A 25,252-nucleotide genomic window follows, 5' to 3' on the forward strand; every position below is an offset into this window, starting at 1 on the left:
TTTGCAGAGCGTACATTCAAGCATATATATTACGTTTTTTGTGTCACAGTCGAAATCGCCTTTGATTTTTAAACAAAAGTTTGAAGACGTACTAGTAACCTGTTGCGATGTGGCCATGTAGGGACATACTTTACATCGCGATTTTCGACAAGGATGGCATCCGATGGCATCAGGGCAGTCAGTCTTAGATGATGATGCTAGTATATCTCGAATATTTCTAGCTTTACGGTATACTGCTTTAGGCGGTATACTGCTTTAGGCGGTATACTGCTTTATACTGCTTTTATTTAAGTCAGATTGAAGAACGGAGAAGTCAGACTCATGAGAAATTGCGCGGTACAGAACGCAGTCTGCAAATGTTAGAAGTAACAGAATCAGGCAGGTCATTAATATAAATTAGAAAAAGAAGAGGCCCTAGGACTGACCCCTGAGGAACACCGGATGTTACATTGCATGATTTAGAGTCATGATCATTAACAGAAACGTACTGTGTTCTATTCTGCAAGAAACATTCAATCCACTTAAGCACGTTGCAATTAAGATGGAGTGTGCTAAGTTTCAGTAATAGTAGTCGATGTAAGACGGTATCGAAAGCTTTCGCGAAGTCAAGGAAGATGCAGTCAATAACTGAAGCTCGATCTAATGCGGAAGACATCATTAGTAACGGTTAATAATTGAGTCTCACAAGAATAATTTTTGCGAAAACTATGCTGCTGTGACGCAAAAAAATTATTACTCGAGAAAGCAAATCAGGTTGCAGTAGGTTATGTGCTCTAATTATTTGCATGGAATAGAAGTTAAGGAGATCGGCCGGTAGTTTAAGGGGTTATGTGTATCACTGGATTTGTGGACTGGAATCACCTTCGCCGTCCTCCAGTCGTCCGGAAGTGTTGAACTCTGCAAAGACTGCGTAAAAATATATGACAAGAAATCAGATGAATACGCTACAGTACTCTTAAGGAATTTGTAATTTATGGCATCAACACCTGCCGATGAAGAAAGTTTAGCTTTCTTAATCAAATTGTATATGCCATCTAAATCGATCGAAATCGGCTCCATCTCAGGGTACGTAAAGGCCCGTGCGGACGGTGAAGTTTCTATTAGAGCGTTAGAAAAAGATAGCGAGATTGTGTTGTGACAAACAGTTGAGCAAAGCTCACGGGGGACAGGAAATCCATCGTCAGTTTTCAAAACGATTTCTGTGGGTTTGCGTACGTTAATAATGTTCCAAAACTTCTTAGGATTAGTTGTGAGCAGATGAGGTAGTGTTTCAGAAAAGAAGTAATTCTTGGCTGAGCGAATGGCCATTTTATATTCAGATGCGATAGCTACGTAGGCAGCTTTTGCTTTGGTTTCCCCAGATAGCTTGAAGCGTCGAAAAATGAGTTTAAAACAACGTCTTAACAAGAAAAAACGCAAGTTACACCAACGAGCCCGATTGCATGATGATAATAGGCGAGTCAGAACATATTTTTCAGTTATTTTTCAGTTATTTTTCATAACTTGCTCTACCGTTGGTAGCTGATGACGCTCGCGTCTGACAAATTGGTTCAATTGAGTTAAGTCGACGCATATCCTTACTGCTCCAGACGGCTTCATTACGGGTACAATAGGAGCGCACCATTCTGTCGCTTCGACCTTTTGTATCATTCCTTCTCGCCCTAGCCTGTCCAGTTCTTGCTTGACTTTTTCCTTCATGGGAATAGGAATCCGTCTGGGTGTAGACAGGGCGTAAGGTGTTGCATTTGGAACGAGACGTATGGTATGTTCTCCAGACATGGAACCCGTGCCTTAGAATATCTTACGATACCGGCTTACGATGTCGTCAGCAGTTTCCAAGTCATCTAGGAAGCGAACGATTCCTAGGGCTTTGATAGCTGGCTCTCACAACAAGGGTGTGCGCAAGTTGTGGACGACGTAAATGGTTTGCTTCGAACAGTTGTCTTTCCAAGCTACTTCAGCGTCAAACTTTCCAGTCGTAACGATGCTTGCATTATTCGGTCCTTTAAGATCACCTGCTTTGTCCAGAGAACGCGGAAGTAAAGGAAAATTTTCCCCGACGACTGTCACTTCGGCTCCCGTATCTACGTTCATGCGGAGTTTATGGTCGTTGATCAGTACGGTGACGAAGTGCCCAGACGGTGTGTTCGCAGATTGCTCGACCATGCCAAGAAATTTATCAGCTTCGGCAATGTCGTCAAGATTCCCGTCTGCTTGTCTCTTTTTTGGCATGCCTTTTCGAAGTGGCCCAACTTTCAGCAAAACCGGTATCTTTCTTGTTTCGCTGGACAACTGCTTCTCGGATGAAATGGTCCGGCGCAGAAACTGCAGAACTTTCCACGATAAGTTGGCCTGTGACCACGTGTAAACGTTTTGCTCTTTCCAGGGGTTTTGTCGGGCTTTACTGCGCCGACGCAAGCTTCTGGGATAATGCCCTCGTGCTTTTTTAGCTCGGCTTGCTGTTTCTTTACCGCTTCGCTTGTACTCGCTTTTGCCAAAGCAGTGCTCAGCGTGAGATTAGGATCCATCTGTAGTTCTTCCGAGAGAAGCTGGTCTCGTAGTCCTACTACGAAGCGGTCTCTTATAAGGCGTTCCTTCATTTCTTTGAACTCGCATCTGTCTGCTAGCCTGTTAAGCTCGGTTGCAAACTGGTCTACTGTTTCTCCCAGTTGTTGGCGCCGTAGATTAAAGCGAGCACTCTCGTAGACTGTTCTTGGTATGGACGAAATAGCCCTTAAATTTTGAGTTTACGAGGTTCCAGTCCTCCATTTCTTCATCTTTGACGTTTAGCGACCGAAGAATCTCCCGTGACTTTCTGCCCATTGTATAGAGAAGTGTCCTTACTTGTACTTCGTCTGGTTGCTCATGTAGTCCGGATGCGAATCTGTAGTCAAATTCGTCCATCCAGGCGGGCTAGTCCGCAGCGTTCTGGAAGTCGAAGGGCCTAGGAGGCTTGATTCCTGCCATGCTGAAGCGTTGCTTGACGATTGTCACCGGGAGGACTTGCACTTGTGGAAGCAGGCGCTCGTTCGCTTGTTGACGGGCTGTTGCAGCGCTACATCGTAGCCAGCTTTGAGATAGCCACTTCTGGCACCATGTCAGACTGTCAGACACACGCTCGTCGTCCCATGACCAAAAATGACCCATTTTAGTGTACCGTCGTGAAATATACGCAGCCAGAATGGTCACATGACTTGTGTGAGAACTGGTTAAAGGAAATGAAAGCATAACGCTTATCTTAGCGCGTGTCTGTGACTCAGGCACACACACAGTGCGTATCAGGATGACGTCACAGTAAGTAGGACGTCTTGCATTAGAAACCGCGATGTAGTGACCGTCGGGCACTGGTGCGGATGACGCTAAGTCAACGTAAGTCAGTGCCGAAGGTGGCAAGCGAACGAAGTCGACGGAACTGAGGCGACTGGGGTGTGGTTCAGCGGGATCCAGAACAAGCAGGTCAAGTCGGATAGTACTGGCGGAACAATCGATGAAAGCAGAATGTGCGGAGAGGAAGTCGAAGCCGAGCATGATGTCGTGGGGACAGTGGGCGATGACTGTGAATAGCACGATAGTGGAGCGATCGGCGAAGGAGACGCGGGCGGCACACATACCAATTACGGGGGCTGTTCCGCCATCGGCGACACGGACAACAGGCGTCGTGGCGGGCGTGATTATTTTCTTCATGCGGTTACGAAGGTCAGCGCTCATTACCGACAAATGTGCCCCAGTGTCTATGAGTGCAGACACAGAAACACCGTCGACTTGCACGTCAAGAAGGTTCAGATGAGTGGGCAACGTCAGTAGAAGATTTGGCGGCGTAGGGAGCAATGCAGCGTCACCTCGAGGCGCTGCATCGTCTAGTTTTCCGGCTGGGAGCGGCGTCCGAAGGGAGTCGGCGAGAAGGAGCGACGGGGCTGGGGAGAGCGAGATTGCCGTCGTTGGGGCGAAGGCGAACGAGAATAGGAGCGGTTCGGTGCAGGAGAATCAGCGGCGGCGTTATCGCAGCGTGCGGCATAGGGACGAGAAGGGCCACCTGAGGGGCGAGAGTAGGCAGTATAAGTAGGGAAACGACAAAAGACGGAGACGTAGAAAAGCACAGTTCGCAATAGGGGATCAGAAAATTTGGGCGTGGTAGTTCATAGTGTTTTTTTTTCTTTTTTCATTGTTTAACCTAGGTAGAATATTAGGCAGTATAGTAGCAAGAGCTTGGTGGCGCAACCCACCGCCCCGTTCCAAAGGCGACGCTCATAACATCCATCCATCCAAGTAGACCGGGTCGGGGAACTCCAGCGACTGCGACAGTGCCGAGAGATGTGCCCGATTCGACGGCAGTGGAAACAAATGGGCTTGTCGTCAGCAGTGCGCCATTCAGATGGGTCGCGGAAACGTGGTGGGTAATAAGATGTGGGACGGGGCGGAGTCGAAGAAACCGGGTAGGTGTCAGGGCGATGGGCCGAGCAGATGGTGTGAAAACCCATGTTTTCGAACTCCTGGCGGACAACTGCCTGGATCAGGGAAACCGTGACTCAAGGATAGACAGTTGGGCGAGTTGGTACGGTAACATGATTTTGGCTTCTAGCGCGAAGTGAAACACGGACACAGAAAGGAGCGCTCGTCCTGTCTGCTCCTTTCTGTGTCCGTGTTTCACTTCGCGCTAGAAGCCAAAACCGTGACTGCAGGTGCGTTGGAGGAGCTGGAGTCGAAGGCAGCCGGATAGGCGGCCTCGATCTCACGCCGGACGATCCTGCATGTAACATCGTCAGTGTTAATTGTTGGAGCGAGGAGCGTCGGCACAGGAAGATGTCGCTGGGGTGTTGGGCAGACGGGCAAACTGCTGGTCGATACGTCGGCTTTTAGCGAGTTCCAGGCAGCGGCACTCTTCTATAACTGCATCCACCGTCGCCACGTTGTTGAAAACGAGCAAGTTGAAGGCGTCATCGGCTATGCCTTTGAGGATGTAGAAAATCTTGTCGGACTCAGTCATATGTGCGTCCACTTTGCGGCACAGAGCCAAGACGTCCTAATGTACGTGACTTACTCCGTTGACGTCTGCACACGGCTGGATAACGCTTCCTGCGCGGCAAGTTGGTGACCGTATGGTTTGCCGAACAAGTCTCGGAGCTTTTGCTTAAGCGAATCCCAACTGGTGAGCTCATCTTCGTGCGTCCAAAACCAAACTCGAGGTGGGCCACCCATGCAAAGGACTACGTTGGCGAGCATGATAGTAAGGTCCCACCGGTTATTGCAGCTGACGTGTTCGTATAGGCTCTTCCATTCCTCGACGTCTTCCCCATTTTTGCCAGAGAATACGCCAGGATCACGGGGAGCGGGGAGAGTGATGTAGGTCGTCGAAGTGGCAGCAGCTGTCGGAGGCGGCTGAGTCGAGTTGTCATCGCCGGGAGCCATGAAGGAAGGGTCGACGTACCGTCCACTGCGAAGCTCCGTGACGAGGTACAGGGAACGTCCACCTCCACCAGATATGTTACGTAAGAAGACGCAGAGGAAAAGCTGTATAGAAGTATATTTTCAAGGGAATACGCCACACTTGGCCAAGAGGCAACAGCCCGCGCTAGCTTCCAAACGTTGTCGTCGTCTTCTCACTGCTCGCCTCTTCGTCATTGCAAATACTGTTCCGTAGCAACATTCGCCAAGATAAATTCCAATAGAATCAGGGCAACACTTGACTTCAACGACCAAATGAACAGGCTCGCTTCAGGAAGGGATATTGTGCAATGGATTACATCCATGTCATGAATGAGATAAGAAATCTGTGGAGTAATCAACCTCTCTATATGGTTTTCATAGATTATGAAAAGGCATTTGATTCAATAAACATGCCAGCAGTGATGGAGGCATTGCATAATAAAGGAGTACTAAAGGAGGCATACGTGAATATCATAGGGAATATTGTTACGGGGATGTTGGGAGTATAGACTGAATATATTTACAGTATATATACAAGCAAAGTCAATGTGGTCAAGATGGCTGACCAGCAACAACACGCAGCAGCCAACGTCTCGCGATCTTCTTCTTCCTCTCTCTCTCTCTTCGTTCATCCTTCCGTAACAGGACCCCCGGGTGGTGAAGCGCCTTCTCGGCACATGATAGGCGAAGAACTGCGAGCGAAGTATGGCTTAAGCCTCAAAACGAGCACGACGTCAACAGGCGGCGGGCTTGAGGATGGATGAAACTGTAACGGCGCGATCTTGTAATTGACGTCGTCAATTTGATGTAGGATTTCATAAGGCTCTGTGTAGCGAGAGAGGAGCTTGTGAGAGAGGCCGACCCAACGACGCACAGAGCGGTAGAGACCCGGCCAGAAGAACCGCGGCGTCGTACGCGGGCGTAGGTACGCAAAACTCCAAGGTGTCCCGTCGTCGGTGCATCGCGAAGTTGTTCGAGAACGACGGATCGCAGATGACGAGGAAGGACAAGGAGCAGCTCAGGGCCGTCAGGGTTGATATTGCGGCGGTAGAGGATGCCGTCATGCAGCACGAACATGCGGCATGTGCCGTCGGTGATGCCAGATTGCACTCCGGCGATGATAGACTGTAAGGATGCGTCGCGTTGTTGTTCAGCGCGTATGTCGGTCGTGTCAGTCAAAGCCATCACGCAGGTCACCGGATCATGCGCAACAGGATTGGGAGGATCTACGGGGTGACGCGAGAGGCAGTCAGCGTCCTTGTGCAGGCGTCCAGGCTTCTAGTTTACAACAAACGAAAATTCCTGGAGCCGCAACGCCCAGCGACCAGGCCGTTCTGTGGGGTTACGGAGGGTAGACAGCCAGCAGAGGGCGTGGTGGTCTGTAACAACCGAAAACGTACGGCCGTACAAATATGGCCGGAACTTTGCGACAGCCCCAACTAAAGCCAAGCACTCCCGCTCGGTGATGGAGCAATTTCTGTCAGCAGATGACAGCAGGCGGCTGGCGTAAGCTATCACGCACTCGGTGCCATTCTGCTGTTGGGCGAAAATAGCGCCGATGCCGTGGCCGCTTGCGTCAGCGTGGACTTAGGTCGGTGCAGATGGATCAAAGTGGGCAAGTATGGGAGGCGTGGTCAGAAACCCGATGACAGCGGCGAACGCGTGAGCTTGCTCAGGGCCCCATGAGAACGGCGTGTTCTTCTTTGGAAGATCTGTCAAAGGCCAAGCAACGTCTGCAAAGTTTTTGACGAAACAGCGAAAGGAAGAGCACAGGCCGACGAAGCGGCGCACGTCAGAAGCAGAACGTGGCACAGGAACACTGCGTACGGCGCAAACTATTTCCGGATCTGGTTGGACACTGGATGCGTCAACGAGGTGTCCCGACACGGTAATCTGACGGGGCCCGAATTTACACTTCGTGGAGTTGAGTTGGAGGCCGGCTTTTCGGAAGACCGCAAGAGTTGCAGCAAGTCGAGTAAGGTGGCTGCCGAATGTGGTAGAAAAGACGATAACGTCGTCAAGGTAACAGAGACAGGTGGTCCATTTGTAGCCTCGCAGAAGAGAGTCCTTCATACGTTCAAATGTCGCAGGAGCATTGCATAGGGCAAAGGGCATGACTTTGAACTGATGTAAGCCATCCGGTGAGATGAAGGACGTCTTCTCGCGGTCCATTTCATCAACTGAAATCTGCCAGTAACCGGATCGAAGATCGATGGACGAGAAGTATTTAGCTCCGTGCAAGCAGCTCAAGGCGTCATTGGTGCGTGGTAGTGAGTAGACGTCTTTTCAGGTGATCATGTTTAAATGGCGATAATCGACGCAAAAACGCCAGATACCATCTTTTTTTCCTTTTTTTTTGCACAAGGACGACAGGCGAAGCCCAAGGGCTGGCTGAAATTCAGAAGCGGAAGAACGACGTTGTTACTAGTAATCGTCACCGGCGTATGTGGAAGAGCAACGTTCCGGTTCAAAAGCACGCCGATGATGGGGCGAAGGACATATTCACCGTCGGGAATCTGTGGCTGTGCGGTCAAAGCGACGTAAGTGACTGCCTCAGGTGGCAGACGCACATCTTGAAGCGAACACAAGTGCGGTGGATCAGTGCTCGGAGCATGGGCAACTTGAGGCAGTTCCAACTGAAGAACGCCGGTTGCGCAGTCGATGAGAGCGGAATGATGGGATAAAAAGTCGAATCCAAGGATAATGTCGTGAGGGCAGTTGTCGATCACAGCAAATAGAACAGAAGTAGGGCGGCCGGCTATAATTAAAAGCGCAGTACACATTCCAAGAACAACCAGCACACCGCCGTCGACCACACGAAGCACTCGGGCAGCTGCTGGGGTGAGGACCTTCTTTAAATGTCTACGTAAGCTTGTACTCATCACAGATACGTGGGCTCCAGTGTCGACGAGTGCTTGGACAGGTAAGCCCTCTATTTTAATGTCAATTACACTTCTTTTGGTGGGCACAGACAGAGGATTTCCTGCAGTAGTGTGCAATGCAGCATCACCTCTGAGGGCTGCATTTCTTAGTCTTCCGAAAGGGTGCGACCAAAAGCCACAGGGGACGAAAGGCAACGTGCCTGCGGCGAACGGGAAGATGGGCGACGTGTTTGCGGTGAGCGAGCCAGACTGGTGTCCACGCGACGATAGTGAGCGACTGTACCACGTGTTCCTAGCAGAGTTGTCGGCGCTGTTAGACTCAACGGTGGGCGACACATTGCGGGCATTTCCATTAAAACGGCTAAGGTTGGTCGGCGTGCGAGGTGTTGAGGGCCACGAGCTGCGACAGTATCTGGCGACATGACCAATGCGGCGACAGGTGAAACATATCGGCTGGTCGTCCGCGGTTCTCCACTCAGTCGGGTTGCAATAACGCGGAGAGAAGCGTCGGGGTGTAGCGAAAATAGTAGAAGGGCGTTCGTTGGCTCTGGGGTTGACGACAGCACAGACAAAATGTAGGCCAAAGTTTTCAAATTCTTGTCGAACGATGACTTGCACGAGGGGAACTGAAATAGGGGTAGCATCAGGGCTACACGAACAGAAAGCTGCGGGCGCCATCGCGTCCAGTTCACGTTCAACGATTCGCACCACGTCCTCTGATGGCGGCGCATGCTGCTGTGCGGGCTGATCTTCACACGTCGACGTTGCGGCAGTATTGGGAAGCCTGGTGAATGGGTGAAGGACGCGTCGGCTTTTGGCCTGCTCGAACTGTCGGCACTCTTTGATGATAGCATCAACCGTAGGGCAGCTTTTGCACATGAGCAGATTAAAGGCGTCGTCAGCAATTCTCTTGAGCACATGCCCTACCTTTTCAGCTTCTGTCATGTCTTGATCGGCTTTACGACAAAGCGCCAGCATGTCCTGGATATACGAAACATAGGACTCTGTGGGGGATTGAGCACGAGAGACCAGTTCCTGCTTTGCGGCAATCTTACGGGCGGCTGGTTTGCCAAACTCTGTTAACTTCTCTTTTCATGGGCCCAGCTGGTCAGCTCCTCTTCATGGTTTTTGAACCATACCTTTGCCGTGCCTCTTAGGTAGAACAGGTTAGCTAGCATAGGCGTAGGGTCCTATCTGTTGATTCCACTCACAAGTTCGTACATAGCCACCCACTCTTCAACGTCGGCGCCATCAGTCTCGCTTACAGTTCCGGGATCCTTGGGTTGCACAACCACAACCGAAGAGGACACCGGCGTAGCGGGTGATGGGTGACGTTGGAAACAAATCCTCTTTATAGAATTTGTTGAGGGATCAAATACATTAATAATAACTGCATTGCCATTGCCACAGATGCTGCAAACAACTTCTTGAATGCTACGCAATGTGAAGACAAGTGAAATATGTACTTTTTTTCATAGAATATACTCGTACGTCTCAAAAATTGTGCCCGGAAAAACTGATATCAATGCTTCCAATTTTTCTGTCTATTTAATAAGCAAAAACATATCGCAAGAACTTTAGAACTATATCAGTTTGAAATCAGCAAAGCAGCGCATGCCACTTGCATGAAATATGTAAAGGCCATGAAATGAACAAGTTGAGGACAAATATTTTAATGAAACTATGTCATTCAAGAACTTTGTTTGCATTTGCGTAAATATTTCCACGGCCTAGGCACAGCTGACAGCCACTCGGTGCGATTCGGTGCCACATGCTAGGCATGTTGGGTGGCTCCCAGAAGAGAACGACGAAGGTGCCAGGACAGCGACATATAAAGAGATCTATAGCGTCGACCAAAGTCTCTTGTGGCTTTGTCTGTGACAATATGTAACGGCCTGGAGAAATCTCAATGACACTGTCCTTTGTTCCAATGTATTGCGCTGAAGCAGCAGTCACCAGTCGTGTATTATGAGTAATTGCACCGAAATTATAGTCACAACAGAAAGCACATATAAAAAGCAGGAGTTCTCCAAAATATACGAGCGCGAGTCAAATGAAAGTGAGCCAATGACAAACGGGGTACTTTATTTAAAAGTAGACTCCCTGAGAATTTAGACAATTGTCCCACTGATTAATGAGTCGCGTGATTCCCGTCTCAAAGATACTTGGGTTTCTGCTTCTAAAACTCTGTAAGTGACTCTTTCACGTAGTCCTCCGACACAAGTCTCGTTCCCTTCAGGTGTTTTGAAACTTCCCCAAAATGTGGAAGTCGCAAGGCGACAGGTACGGGCTGTATGGGAGATGTTGCAGCGTTTCCCACTAGAGCTTTGTCGGTTTTGTGTTGACCACACCAGCGACGTGGGGCCGGCATTGTCGTGGAGCAAGATGACCCAATTCCTCAATTTTCCACGTCGTTTGTTCTTGATCATGACATGCAGCCGATCCGACGTTTCACAATATCGGAAACGATTGATAGTCTCTTTAGGTTTAGGAAATTCGATCAGTATTGGCCCCTGATGATCGAAAAAAAAAAGTCAACAACACCTTTCTGGCAGAAATGACAGCCTTTGCTTTCTTTGGGGGTGGTGAATTCGAATGTTTCCACTGTAAGCTTTGCCGTCGTGTTTCAGGCTCGTAGTAGTGGCACCATGATTCGTCTCCGGTCACAATTGCAGACAAGAAGTCGTCACCCTCATTGTGATATCGGACTAGATGTGTCAAAGCAGCGCCGAACCTTTCCATCGTCTGGCGCTGGTTCAAAATCTTGGGCATACATTACGCACACAAGAGCCAATAACCAAGGTGCCATGAATCATGCTGTGAACTGAACTGTAACTGATGCTCACACGCTCTGCCAGTTCATCGATGCGCACCCTCCGTTCTTGTCTAATCAGCTCATCAACCTTTGCAGTTGTGTTGGGGGTGATTGCACGGTGGCGTTTGCCCGGTCTTGGATCGTCTTTGCGACTTTCACGTCCTTCTTTGAACCATTTGCTCCAACGCTTCACAGTGGCCAATGAGATGCAATGTTCAACGTATACGGCAGCAATACGGCGACTAATTTCTTTTGGGGAAGCACCTTCAGCTGTCAAAAGCGTCACGACACCACGCTGTTACCACGCAACCATGTTCAACCCAGTGTATAAGAGCAATAAGGAACATTTATCCCCGTACCAGGTGTCACTGTTTTAAATGAGAGATGCCCGTGTGCTACGCGCATGCCTCGCAGATAAAGAACCGAGCCATTATTGCGCGGGGTGCGATGGCTCGATTTCATTTGACTTGCCCGCGTACATTAGAAACGCGAAGATACAACGGAATATACAAATGCGAAGATACGCGGCTTGACAAAGGGCAAAAAGTGTCAGTTCTATTATGCACGTATACACAAAACCTCGCAACAAGTCATTTAAATATACGTATTGTGCAATAAATCTGCATATCTAAGAAAAGGTCACTGTATATACTGCGTCAAACAAGGCAAATAAACCTGTTGCGCAATCACAGATTCACACATCACAGAATCCTAAGGCTCGCCCCACCCCCCATCTCCCTCTACTCCCCGGATATATCGCGCTTTTCTCCTTTGCGCACACAAGACTGGGCCACCATCGGTGGCTCACCCATGCCACCCCTCCCGCCCCCGTACGCTTTCACTCGCACACGCAGCATGCGGCGCGCGGTCTCGATGTTAGACAGTTTTAGTTTAGCGTACGTAACTATAGCGTACGCTATACGCTATTATATAGCGTACGCTAAGCAGCGCACGTTTTCTACAGTTTTAGTTGGCCGGTGATATCTTCGGATCTCAGAGGCCATATGCCGTTGTTGCGGCTATTTCGCGCCTGTAGCGATAGGTGGCGCTGACATCTCGAACGTTTCTTTCGTTAGGCTTCGACTCGTTCGAAACGAGAAGCGATTTGGAAAACACCACGAGGTTATCCATAATACTCTGTCGTCGAAGCGGCCTGAGACTAAGCGAAAGCCGTTTACACAGTCATTTGCTACGAACGAAGTGCATTTTACAAAAGCAACGCCAAATTCAATTCGAAGCGGGCAGCCGGGACCGCCGCCATGTTTCCCGCAAATCCGCAAAAACGCTAACGCTAACTCGTTTGCGTTGCGTACGCCCGCTATACCCGCTATTTCGTTTAGCGTTCAGCGCATGCGCAGTGACGACCCGCTATTTTTTAGCGTACGCAATGGTATAGCGTACGCTATACTAAAACTATCACCCTCAGACTTTATACGGAACATGAGGGCGGCAGCGACGGCAGGAATGCACCTGGAGTGTCCAAATAATTTTTATCGCAATAACATAAGAGTATGCAGCAACTGAAGCATCCCATGTCCGATTACTTTCCGCAAGAAAGAAGTAATGAAATAGAACTTTTACTGTGCGGCAGTTCGCTGCGCCACCACCACGTCTTTTTTTTTTTTCCTTTTGTGGAGCCAGAGCACCGAAATGAAAAAAAAAAACGCGAAGGAAAACACGTTGGCCACAATCGAATGCCTTCTTTGGCCACCTAATGTCGCACCGAAGGAATATCGAAGAAAACGTGAGACGCTTGGCCCACAGAGAACTATACGCATACTGCTCGGTATCCTACACAGACGAGACAAAAGACTTTCCGGAGAGGTTGCAGTAACATCAGAGTGAAGGTGATGCCCTCAAGAGGAGGCGTTGCAATCCGTCAAGTCTCCCCAGTGAAGAGGGCAAGCGACCATTGTTTCTTTTACTCGTCTGCTATCCAGAAAGAGTCTAAAACTCTGCCAGGCGAAAGTCCACTTGGCCAGACAAGAATGAATGCGCACCGAAGGGCGCCGCATGGTGGTCGGGGCAACAGGAGCAAAACGCACGAGCTCTGGCTGGCTCTGGCAGCAGCCCGCAGGTAGCGAGAACAAGAAAATTGAAGAGGTTCAATGTGTCCTCGCGAATAAAAGTCAAAGTAGAAAAATAAATAAGAACGTAGTTACCTTTGCTGGCTTTAGTGTCTTGACATTTTTTGTTTATTTATACATACTGCAACCCTAAGAGGGTTGCAGTATGTATAAATTGGTGCAGGTGAAATATTGTTATTCTTTTCTATAACATAACGGCACAAATGAACCATCACAACGCTTCGTCTCATCAGACCTCGCTACGTGCTTTGTCAGCTTGTCTGATAGTGTGTTGATTTGGCTTGTTTCGTTGTACGGTCCGATGTACCACGTTAGATAAGTTGATGCACCTTTGGCGTCAAATGTTTATAACAACATCAAACCCCTAAAGTTCCAGAATCGAAAATCTAAAGCACGACTTTGGAAATGTCAAGGAACCTTTCGCATCAGAAGTTTATGAGAACTTTATACAAATAAAATTTCGGAATTGAAATCCCTTCGCTCCGTAGATTCCGCGACCTCTGCGAGACGCCGCGACGAAGCCACTTGCCATCAAAAGGCTTTTGAAACTTCGTGCTCGGAAGGCGCTCCTTGTGTTATGCGATTCCCGGTGCATGGGCGTTGCTGCGAAATCCAGCCCAAGTTTGCAATGTTCGTGCTGAAATGTCTTTTTGAGCCTGAAAAAGACATTCTAGACAAAATCCACAATGATTTCCGGCGTCGGGGGTTGTTTTGGTCGGCGGTGCATGACAGCACGAAAAAATTACGAGGGGCTGGGGTGGGGGGTGACTTAAGACCCATAAGCCTCCCCCACGGCTACGCCCCTGCTTAGGAGTGAGGATCAACGGCAAGTATCTGAGCAACCTTCGGTTTGGAGATGACATTGTCCTGTTAAGCAACACTGGGGATGATTTGCAACGAATGATTGAGGACCTTAGTAAGAGTGGGGATGAAGATTAATATGCAGAAGACAATAGCCTGGCAAGGGAACAAGAATTCATGATCGCCAGTCAGCCTCTATCCAGTCTATGCAGGCGTACGTTTATCTAGGTCAGGGGGGACCCTGATCATGAGAAGGAAATTTACAGAAGTATAAAAATGGGTTGGAGTGCATATGGCAGGCATTACCAAATACTGATTGTTGTTCAAAATAAAAGTGTACAATCATTGCATGCTAACAAACTTGGAGGTTAAGAAGCTCGAGAACAAGTTAAGGACCGTGCAAAGAGCGATGGAACGAAAAAAATTCAGTGCCCTTCCACTCTGTGAAGAAGGATGACCAGCGAAGCTGTGTATGTGGGTCCCTTAATGGCGAACTGCACCTCTGCCACGGGTCGGCCCGGTATTGCACTATCTTCGGGACCGGCCCACGTATGCAGGTGCTTAACGCCTGCTTCACTTCCACCGCGGGTCGGCTCGGCATTGCACTATCTTTGGGATAGGCTCACATATAGAAAGTGTTTAACGCCTGCTTGTGGGTTTTAACCAGTGCTTCCGCCATCGGGAGGCAGGAATATCTGTGCAGCACTTCTGGTTTTGCGTGTATTGATAGGCCGGTGATTGCCCTGATAGCCATATTAAGAGGCACAAGCACAAGCACGGCCTCGCAGACGCGTGGCGCGTCGTACGATTAGTCGCGTGTCGTTCGGCCTTTACAGAATGGGTACCAAGGGAAGCGCAGTCTAGGACGGCAGAAAACTAGGTGGAGTGATGCAATTAGGAAATTTGCAGGCGCAAGTTGGAATAAGCTAGCGCAAGACAGGGGTAATTGCAGATCGCTGGGAGAGGCCTTCGTCCTGCAGTGGACATAAACTAATGATGATGATGATGGTATAAACGACGCAACAGCGATTCAGAAAAACATGCCACCGGGGCACGTTTTAACTCAGTGACTCTGCCTGCGACTGGAGTCGGCTAGGAACAGAGGAGGAAAAGAAGCAACACTCAAGAGGGGACTATGTACGAGAACTGAACGCTGTCCTAGCTATGTACTAATTGTCGGGCAGAATTGAATAATTCCAAGTAAATCTCCTCAACAAACATTACACATTATATACTGCAACGTATACGCAGAGGCCGAGAGAGAGAGAAAAGCAAAGACACGGAGGTTAACCAAAGATTACCTCCGATTGGCTACCCTGTACCGGGGTAAGGTAAAGCCCCTTAAACTTCGTAAAGTAGCGGCACGCTTTGAAGAATGCTGACTTGTCCTCGCACGCTCTGCTGCCTGTCCTCGACGCCGCGCCGCTATTGGCCTAATAGTATCACGTGGTCGCTCGCGCCGTGCATCAGTGCCCTTTTTGCTCGAGAAGCGTCTACGGAGTGGCGAGGAGCGCATGTTGGCGCCGTTGCTACGCTCGAGCAGTGTAGGCGGCGCCACGGTCGAGGAGGAAGCGTTAAGGAGAGGAGAAACGATAAGGAGTGAAGGCAGAGGAGGAGAGTGTCGCTACTTTACGAAGTTTAAGGAGCTTTAGGGTAGGAGCAAAGAGATGCGATAGGCGAGAGAGAGAAAGAAAAAGAATGACAAAATGACGGGGAAAGAAGGAAAAGACACACACACACGCAAAATACAGGACTGTTTCTGTGGGCACTGTCACGCAGTCTGCGAAGGCGTTCCTTGTGTTACACAGTGTCAACGTCCCATCCTACGTCACATAGCACACAGTCACAATTTGTCACAAAGTCCGGTGTCTTTTATATAACGCAGCAGTGCCTTCATAGCGGTTCGCGCTGATGTTCGCGTAGGCCAGTTACATGTGCGTTGTTTTCCGTTACTGGGCGCTGGTCCAGTCGGTCTAGCGTGGCTGAGAGGGCTGCTCTTTGGGGGCTGAAACGAGAGCACTCGCAAACAAGTTGCCCAATGAGAAGTCATAAAGTGGGCTGTTGACCATTCTAATCAGAAAGTAGTACGTACAGCGAAAATGCTACTCTAAACAATAGACGGACTAGCAGCGTGCGGTCACGTCGCGAAGGGTCGGGCAAAATACGGAGGTGTAAGTTAGGGTCCAGGGTATGAAGGTGTGCACTTGTGAAGTCGGATGAATGTCATTGAGCTAATGTTAGGTCACGCGCCAGCGTGAAAAGTTTTTATGCGAAGCATATTACGAGAGCTCAACCCAGCTCCTCAGGCGCGGCGGTGTCGCCTTCAATACCACGTGACACCGTGACGTCACGACGGGGGAGAAACGGGGCTCCAACTCGCGCCGTCGCTCGCGCCGTCGCGGCGGTATATAAGCAGCTGCGCTTGCCTCTGCAAGACACTCACGAGGTGAGATGCCTCCTGGAGACAGAGCTGCTCGTTGGAATGAGAAGCGAAGGTTGTGGCGTGCCACAGAGACTGATTTTCTAGGTGGCTTTGGCTCAACTCTTGCAAGATGGGCTGGGTGGGAATCGAACCAGGGTCTCCGGTGTGTGAGACGGAGACGCTACCACTGAGCCACGAGTACGATGCTTCAAAGCAGTACAAAAGCGCCTCTAGTGAATGCGGTGTTGCCTTAGAAACGAGCTGTTTCTAAGGCTCAGGCGTGCGTCGCTTGCTCAGGCGCACATTTCGTTGCCGCGCCGAACGCTGCGTTGCTCGACGCTCACCGCGTCCAATGCGGGGCGCGTAGTCGCTGCGCCGTAGCCCATTGTCTTACACCCCTTGGCGGGTCGACGGGAACGCTGTCGCGTTCCACTCTTGAAGGCGAAGCAGAGTAACGCATGAGTTGTTTCTTCGTCTAGCGGAACCAAATATAGCCAAGCAACAGCAGTTCACCAGGCTAAAGAGTGGCTCAACAACTAAAATAAAGGCTAGTATGCTTCGCATCCTGGGCTTAACCTTAGCTAAGCCACAGCCATTTTTTAAATCTGTGCGATGCCCCATGCGCATAGGGAACGACAGCCGTCTTCGAATTATTGATCTCGATTTTCCGTATCTTCTTTCTTTAGTGCATTTGTGCTAACATGTCTTCCGCTGGCTGTACCAGGAGGACGCTCTACTACTAATATTAATTATACTACTATTACTATTTATTATTACTACTATTACACTACTACTACTACTATTACTTCCCTGCCTATATATTCTGCGCTCGCGCAATAAACGTACTTGTTGGAAGTCAACGCCTGTGTCGCGTGCCTCTTTCTGTGTCCCATTATTCGCACTGTTTGCAAAAGACTGTGTTCGTACCAACAAGCCCGGCTAGCCACTATTCTGAAGTTTATCAACTCGTCCTCAGGCTCTTTCATTCATCCTCGAGCACTTCAGAACTCAAGTACATGTTCAAGATTGCTTGTTGCTGCAAACTGCCGCGCACAGCTGCTCACATTCGCCATCAACAATTCGTTTGTACCGTCCGCAATTGGAAACCTAACCGCACCGTTTGCAGCATCTCACCAGCACGGCGAGAAGATTTGTCGGATTCTTCGGCAGGAAACCTGGAGGCAAGTTCGACTGTTAAAATATTGCTTGCTTTTTTCCTGCATGCAAGCGGTTCCACCTGATCGCCATCGCCTGAAGTTCCTTGAAGAATTGCGCGTGGTGGGCCAACTAACCGAATTGCTTGTCACCCCACCGAGGAGACCGCCCAGAGAAAAGGCCAACCAAGAGTTTCACCTCATCGGAGAACCCACTGTGTAGCAAGAAACACAAGCGGCCATGAAACTAGGCCCTAAGTTCTGCGTGCATCCGAGGCTCGAGAAACCTGAGCTGCTCGCCCTTGTCCGGAGAAACGCATCAAAAGCAGAACCACACGAGGCGACAAGGTGCATACTGGAAGGGCTCGAAGCGTTGCCAGCTCGATCCAAAATAAATCGACGTGTGCAACCCGCGCAACCGGCTACTATCCTAAGGAAGGCACACCTGAAGCTCCTTGTATCCGACAAGGAAGGTGACTTCGCCGTCATGCCTTCGGGCATTTACAAAGCAAAAGCTGTGGCCGCCATTAGAGCCAATTTGCATGAAGTTGACGGGAAGCTTCCAAGTAAGGCGAAGAAAGAAGCAAGTAAGATGTGCAAAAAAGCTGGACTGGAAAAGCTTGTTGCAGCGATCAAAAAGAAAGGTGGAAAGTATCTTGAAGCCTTTTTCTCGGGAAAAACGGACAAGCTCGACTGCCCGTTCAGGGTAATTGTGTCAGGACGAGTAGCTTGGCAGAAGCCGCTTGCTAGCTTCCTGCAGAAATGCAGAAACGCCGAGTGGAGGCGAACGAGCCTTTCTTAATTCGCAGCTCAGCAGCTGTATCCGAGGATTTCCCCAGCACAGCCGGGATGGTGGCCTTCTCCATCGATGTAAAGGATCTTTATTACTCGTTGCCCCACTCACCCCTCCTTCAGGTCGTAAAAGAAGGCACTGAGGCATGCGGAGACATGCACTTCCACAACGAGTGCGGAACAAGTGCAGACAGGTTTCTCGACCTGCTTGTGCTGTACCTGCGCTCCACGGTGGTCCAGTTCGCAGGCAAGTTGTTCCTCCAAAACAACTGAGTGTGTATTGGCTCATGCCTTGCACCTGTACTGAGTGACCTGTTGCTAGCCCGCTACGACTGTGAGATCGAAAGGAAACTGCCAACGGTCCGCACCAAGAAAGTGTTCAGTACGTCGATGACTACCTCATCTTCATTGAGGTGACCGAAGACGATCATACTTCAGTGGTACGAGTTGTCTACAAAAGCTTTGTAGATAATATGAATGATATCAGGCTCACAAAGGAGCTATACCAGAGGACAATACGTTGTGCTTTCTGGACTTTCTCCTATTGTTAAAGAAAGAACATGTATGCTGGAGGTATGCACGCCGCTCAGCAAAAAGCCCCCTGCCTTTTTCATCAGCTCACTCAAGGTCAGTGAAGAGGAGAATCGCAAAAGCCATCTTTCGTAATGTAATGCAAAGATGATGCACACACGAGATGGAAATAGCCTTTGAAGGCCAGGTTCAGCGGCTTTTGCTGGCTCGTTTTCCGAGCATTCTCCCAGTACAGCTAGCGGAAGACATGTTAGCGGAAATATACCAAAGAAAGAAGACACGGGAAACCGAGATCAATAATTCGAAGACGACTGTCATTCCCTATGTGAACGGGATGTCACACAGATTGGAAAAGGCCGTGGGAAGGGCGGGTGTTTCGGTTGTTTTTTCAGCCTCAGGAAAGCTGAACACCTTATGTAGAAGGGTCAACCAAGACAATCCCCACAAAAAAGGTTGCGACAAAGAAGCAGCAGGAGCCCTTCACCAGCTGCATCACAGGTGTCGTGTATGAAATACCCTTGAATTGCGGGCGCTCTTACGTAGGACAAATGGGACGCTGTTTCAACGATCGCCTCTGGGAGCACGCCAACAACATAAAACAAAATTACAGCAGCAACCTTGCTCTGCATTGCCGGTCATGTAAATGCACCCCGTATTTTAGAAAGTCACTGTCATCCATCCAAAAGCACGCTGACCAGCGCACGCGTGAAATTATTAAAGCATTTGCCATCACCCAACGTGGTCCTTCATGCATCAGTTCACCATCCATCCAGTTATCTGCAAATTTAACCGATCTCTGCCCACATGTAATTTCAAATCATTCTTTTCGTGTTTCCATGCCATTTATGTTTTTACTATTACTTCTCTGCCTATATATTCTGCGCTCGCGCAATGAACCTACTTGTTAGAAGTCAGTGCCTGTGTCGTGTGCCTCTTTCTGTGTCCCGTTATTCGCGCTGTTTGCAAATGAACTAGACAGCTGCTGTATGTAAGCCCTCGTAAATATGTCGACTACCACCGTCGAGGCAATAATGCTCGTGATTTGTGGCAAAGGATGCTAATCTCCATCGCCTGGAGTCCAAGCTCCCCCAAAGCGGATTGGGAGCATTAAAATCTCTGGTCAGAATCGCAGGGCTGCGCGTCGCTGACAACACGTCGTGGAGTCGTATAGAGTCGAAGCGACTTGAAGAAGCAATGTAGACAGCGACAAGAGTGAATGTAACGTCCTTCGTTTTATACAATGAAACAAACGTACAGGTTGTCGTCGTAAGGCGGGACTAGGTGCAACACATATGTCAGTTCACATCTAATATATACAATGACCTTGCTCACATCACCACAGGTAGAGGACATTAATGCCTCATAGTCAGAAATGCTGATGATATTCTGAAGGTTCGGTTCGCAAATTACGAGGATGGGAAAACGATTTTTGAAGACAAAGTGTCTAAAGTCTGAAATTCTTCATTTGAGGCCCCGGGCATTCCACTGCAATAGAGACGCTTTCTGGACTTCCTTGTGGAAGGGCAGCGAGGGGTGGACCATGGTGCTATGCGAAGCTTTCAAGCACTGGAATCAACGTGTCCAGTACTTGTAGTGCGCTACGAGCAGCCGGAGTGTCCATGTTTGTCAATGGTAGACGCATGATATTCGTGATAGACTTTAGCATATCAATCACTTGAGAATCCTTGTCTCTCATGTAGTCAACTGCAGCGACAAAAGTGGTGAGTCATGAGCTGTTGCTCTGGTGTGTGGCGTGTCTTCGGCAGCGCCGACCACGCCATATTTGGTGAAGTGCCAATAGCATGGCCGCTTTTCTCGCTGACATTCGTGCTCTTATTGGAGACACATGGAACAGGAGGCGGCGTTGCCGGACGAGGCGTCTCCCTCAGACCAAAAGAGGATTTCGTAGACGTTTGTTTCCGGGAGCGATGTCGCCTTATTGCAGCATAAGCATCTCTGTGTGATAATCCGTCTCCGGCCATTTTCCTCAAGGTTTTCTACTCTTTCTTTAGGCATGGACAGCTTTTTGAGGATGGAGCGTGCGAGCCTTGCCAATTTGGGCACTTGAGTTCCGTTGCCCGACAAGTGCCAGCGTCGTTTTGTTCGGAACAGCGTGGGCATACCGTTGAATTTCGGCAGACAGCACTCATGTGTTCAAGACTTTGACATCTTCTGCACTGAAGTGGTTTGCATACAAACGGCCGTACCACATGCCGAAAGTGGCAGACGTTTACGTGTGATAGTAGGCACTCACCTTTAAAGTCGAGCCTTACACAGCTCGAACTGCCAAGGCGCGAAGCTTGCAGTAAGGCAACACCATCTGTCGCAGGTTTGGTTAATATTGGCAGGTCGCTATCGCTAATTGATGCGTCATTATGATAAACATCAGGTGTGGTTATGCAAAAAAGGTGAGGCGTGCAGACAGCACACCGTGGACACCGTGCAGACACGACACTTCACAACACGAACGCCGTGTTGTGAAGTGAACAACACGAACGTTGTAACGCCGCTGGCGTTCGTGTTGTCCACTTTTCTTCTGTCCTGTCTGCACGCTTCACCTTTTTATGCGAAGCATATTACGAGAGCTCAACCCAGCTCCTCAGGCGCGGCGGTGTCGCCTTCAATGACCTTTGACCCCATGCCATACCACGTGACACCGTAACGTCACGACAGAGGAGAAACAGGGCGCGCCGTCGCTCCCGGCGTCGCGGCGGTATATAAGCAGCTGCGCTTGTTTCTAGGTGGCGTTGGCTCAACTCTTGCAAGATGGGCTGGGTGGGAATCGAACCAGGGTCTCCGGAGTGTGAGACGGAGACGCTACCACTGAGCCACGAGTAGGATGCTTCAAAGCGGTACAAAAGCGCCTCTAGTGAATGCGGTCGCTTGCTCAGGCGCACATTTCGTTGCCGCGCCGAACGCTGCGTTGCTCGACGCTCACCGCGTCCAATGCGGGGCGCGTAGTCGCTGCGCCGTAGCCCATTGTCTTACACCCCTTGGCGGGTCGACGGGAACGCTGTCGCGTTCCACTCTTGAAGGCGAAGCAGAGTAACGCATGAGTTGTTTCTTCGTCTAGCCGAACCAAATATAGCCAAGCAACAGCAGTTCACCAGGCTAAACAGTGGTTCAACAACTAAAATAAAGGCCAGTATGCTTCGCATCCTGGGCCTAACCTTAGCTAAGCCACAGCCATTTTTTTGCATAATGAATCCTTACCAGCTAGCTCAGCTTACTGTCATTCTAATCAGGTGTGGTTTCGTTGTCCTGCGGAATGAGGTACTGGACATTAATGTTGCCCAGGAGATTTGCTGCCATCAAACATTGATTGCGCTTCGGTTGTCAATAGCCAGTTCTTTCTATTATTAATTCTAATGTACTTAATTTCTCCTCGCGCAAGAGCCTCCAAAACAACGCAAATTGCTTGATGATTAAGGCAGTTGAGGTTGTCCACAGGTGTGTCAGGCACAAAGAGAATTGTGTGCGCTGATGGCTTTCGCTGTGGCATAACAGTTGACTTGGCGAAGACCATCCACTGATGTTTCTTCTCTTGGCCTTCCGGTGTACCACTCTCTCGAAGCCTTCTTCACCTGAGGCATCATCGCTTGAGCAGGAATACAACACAGTGTCATCGATGTCAGCTTGACTTAGAGGGCAGTTTCTCTTCCTTGGGCCGGTTCCTGCTGAAGCACCGGCGTTCTGCCGACTCCGCTCCTATTGCCGTGTAGCAAGGGGAGCCTCCCAGACTGAAATTCACGCGAGTAACATTGGTCTGCAAAGTGCGCAGTGTACTCGCACAACGGCAGGTGGGTGATGACGTTAAAATAATTACCATGCCCGGAGTTCAACTTTGCCAGTATACGAGTGCCTTGCCGCCGTATGGACCCTTGCGGAGTTTCAACCTCACCTTTACGCCTGTCTACTCAAGGTCACTTGATCCCAAAAAGCCAACTAAGCTCATTGGAAGAATTATTCTAATAGCTGTAGGCGATCGAAAACCGTTGGTAACATCCTTCTACGAAGTACCACTTTGGTTCAGGCTACGCAAAACGATCGGTGTATGTTTGCATTTGACAGTGCCTGCGTCATCCACTTGCCGCCTTGTATGCGTTGTTGGGTCGTGCCAAGTGTATAGCCCAACTTTCTGCACTTGAGCGATGAAGTCGTCAGCGGTATCACATGTGCTTCTGCGCTGGGCTCGTGACAGTACAATCAGTGGATGCAGATCGCATAGTTCATTTCCAACCCTATCGCTGCATTTGTGCGCAGCGGTCACTTCCACGTGTTCGAGCTGTCGCGGCAGCTGCCCCGCTTTGCCGCCTACCTGCTGCTGTCGGAGAAGGAGCCGCGTGACAGGGCCTCTGCAGGGAGCGTCCGCTTCCGCATCAACGACAGGCCACACAGGGTACGTTCATCAATCACGTGGCAAGCTGTACAGCGCGATAATTTAGCGCACGTGCATGACGCCTTTTTCGAGCCCCACTTGATGGCTAACGCTGCCTCCGATAGTGTTTTATTTTTTTATGACTAAGGTCCCAGGACTACTTCGTCTCCGTTGACAGACAATTCAACCAATCACAGCGAAAGGCGTGCACCGCTGGATTCCTTGCAGCACCATCAGATGGCGCTGGCCTCGCGCGGTAAAGCATACGCCGGTAAAACTAGGGAAACAATAGAACATGTTGTATTGGAATGTGAAGGTATCTGCCCCACGGTAGATTTAGAAATCACTGGCCTCCTTGAAGCCCTTGGGTTCAGCGAGAGTAGGCGGAAAGTAAACATGTCCGCAATAGAGGTTAGTAAGAGGCGATTGGAAGATCGGTGGAAGAAAAGTGGGGAAACGACAAACAATGGAGACGTACTTAAAGTTCACAATAGGAGTTCGGAAACATTGGTTATGGGAATTCATTGTGTTTTTTTTTTCTTTAACGTAGGTAGGACATTAGGCAATAAAACAAGAGTTTGATGGCACAACCTACCACCCCGTTACAAAGGGCACGCTCATAACGTTTAATCTATCCATCCATCCGTAAAGGGGTCCGTAAATGGTTTTACGGATCCGCGAAGGCGAGCGTCTGGTGGAGGCGAGGGTGTAGGCGACTTACGCGAGATGACGCCTCGGGTGCAAATTGTGTGCACAGTGCCGGAGGTACCTGTACATGACACTAACGTAAAATGAGCGACTGAGGCCGCTAATGAGGCGATATGGAGAGTGATCTGAGAGAAATGTTTCTAGGTTGTGGAAGTAAACAAGGAAGTGAGAAGGTATGGTCGTTTTCAACGAGATGTAATCCACTTCAATCACAGGCTTGGACGAGAAGTGGTTGCGACTTGCTGGTCGCGCAATTACTTTTTTGGTGGCCCATGGGCGCTCAAGAGGCATGTAAGCAGCAAAGAAGGTCTCCTAGGAGAACGTCAGACTAGCATCGCCATCAATAACAGAAAAAGGGGGAAAAGAAGAGAGCTCACCGTGCAATAGACTACACAAACATGCAGGGTGGCAGAAGACACAAGAAAAGTGGCTAGAGATTGGGGCAGTTAAATAATGCACCAAGAGGTGTGTATGGGGTTACATAACTGCTCCTTAGAGATTTAGAAGAACCACCAATGATTGAGGATTATATAAGGGAAGGGTGCAACTTCTCTTTCTGTCGTGTTTTGCATCTCAATTTTTGTTGGCTGGCTTTCTCAAGTGTCAGCAATAAAGCTAATCCGGAATGAAAGGGCGGGGGAGCCGGAACACTCATGTATCAAGGAGTCAAATGAGAAAGAGCAAATTCGAAGCGTCAAGAAATACAGTAAGTGTAAAGACTTGGCTAGGCGTAACGTACTTGTGGACGGTAAAAAATTGCAAAGAGAAGAATCAAGAGTTGGTGGACTACGTCAGTGCTGACATTAGGAGTTCCGGGAATGATGCGGAAATGGTCGTATTAGGTGACATGAATGCCTACATACAGGACCGTCGACAGCAGTAAGTTAAACCTACATATCTGTGAGTAACGTAACGTCGTTATCATGAATAACAGGCATAAGTGTGATGGCGAGATCGCATGGGAAGTCGTAAACAGGCAATCGACCATTGATTACTGTCTAATGATGGAAGGAATTTAGGATAACTTGAGAGAACTGGTCATTGGCGAGGAAGGGCATAGCAACATTGAGAGTGACTATAAACGCATAATTTTGAAAACGGTATATGCAGTTGGGAAAGGGAGCAAGGAGCGATGACTTTACAGTACAAATTTGAATGCTGAACAAATAACAAACATAGTCATAAGAGTCGAGAAAGAACTTGGCAAATGACCAAGCAAAGTGTGGGAATATAGTGAGCGTATTCTAAGTGTAAGGAT

The 25,252-nt window shown here is 49.3% G+C and overlaps 1 protein-coding gene and 1 pseudogene across 6 annotated transcripts in view; one reads left to right on the forward strand and one right to left on the reverse strand.

The window, feature by feature from the left end:
- LOC135909194 (BBSome complex member BBS2-like) overlaps positions 1–25,252 on the forward strand; it is a 147,999-nt gene that overhangs the window by 86,726 nt on the left and 36,021 nt on the right. For all 6 annotated transcript variants that reach the window (XM_065441025.2, XM_065441027.2, XM_065441029.2 and 3 more), the window contains one exon: positions 23,172–23,307. In XM_065441025.2, coding sequence (XP_065297097.2) covers positions 23,172–23,307 — 136 coding nt within the window. The remainder of the gene's footprint in view (positions 1–23,171; positions 23,308–25,252) is intronic.
- Positions 955–4,500, reverse strand: LOC139049870 (uncharacterized; annotated as a pseudogene).

The sequence above is a fragment of the Dermacentor albipictus genome, chromosome 9 (assembly GCF_038994185.2).
Source record: "Dermacentor albipictus isolate Rhodes 1998 colony chromosome 9, USDA_Dalb.pri_finalv2, whole genome shotgun sequence".
Lineage (NCBI taxonomy): Eukaryota > Metazoa > Arthropoda > Arachnida > Ixodida > Ixodidae > Dermacentor > Dermacentor albipictus.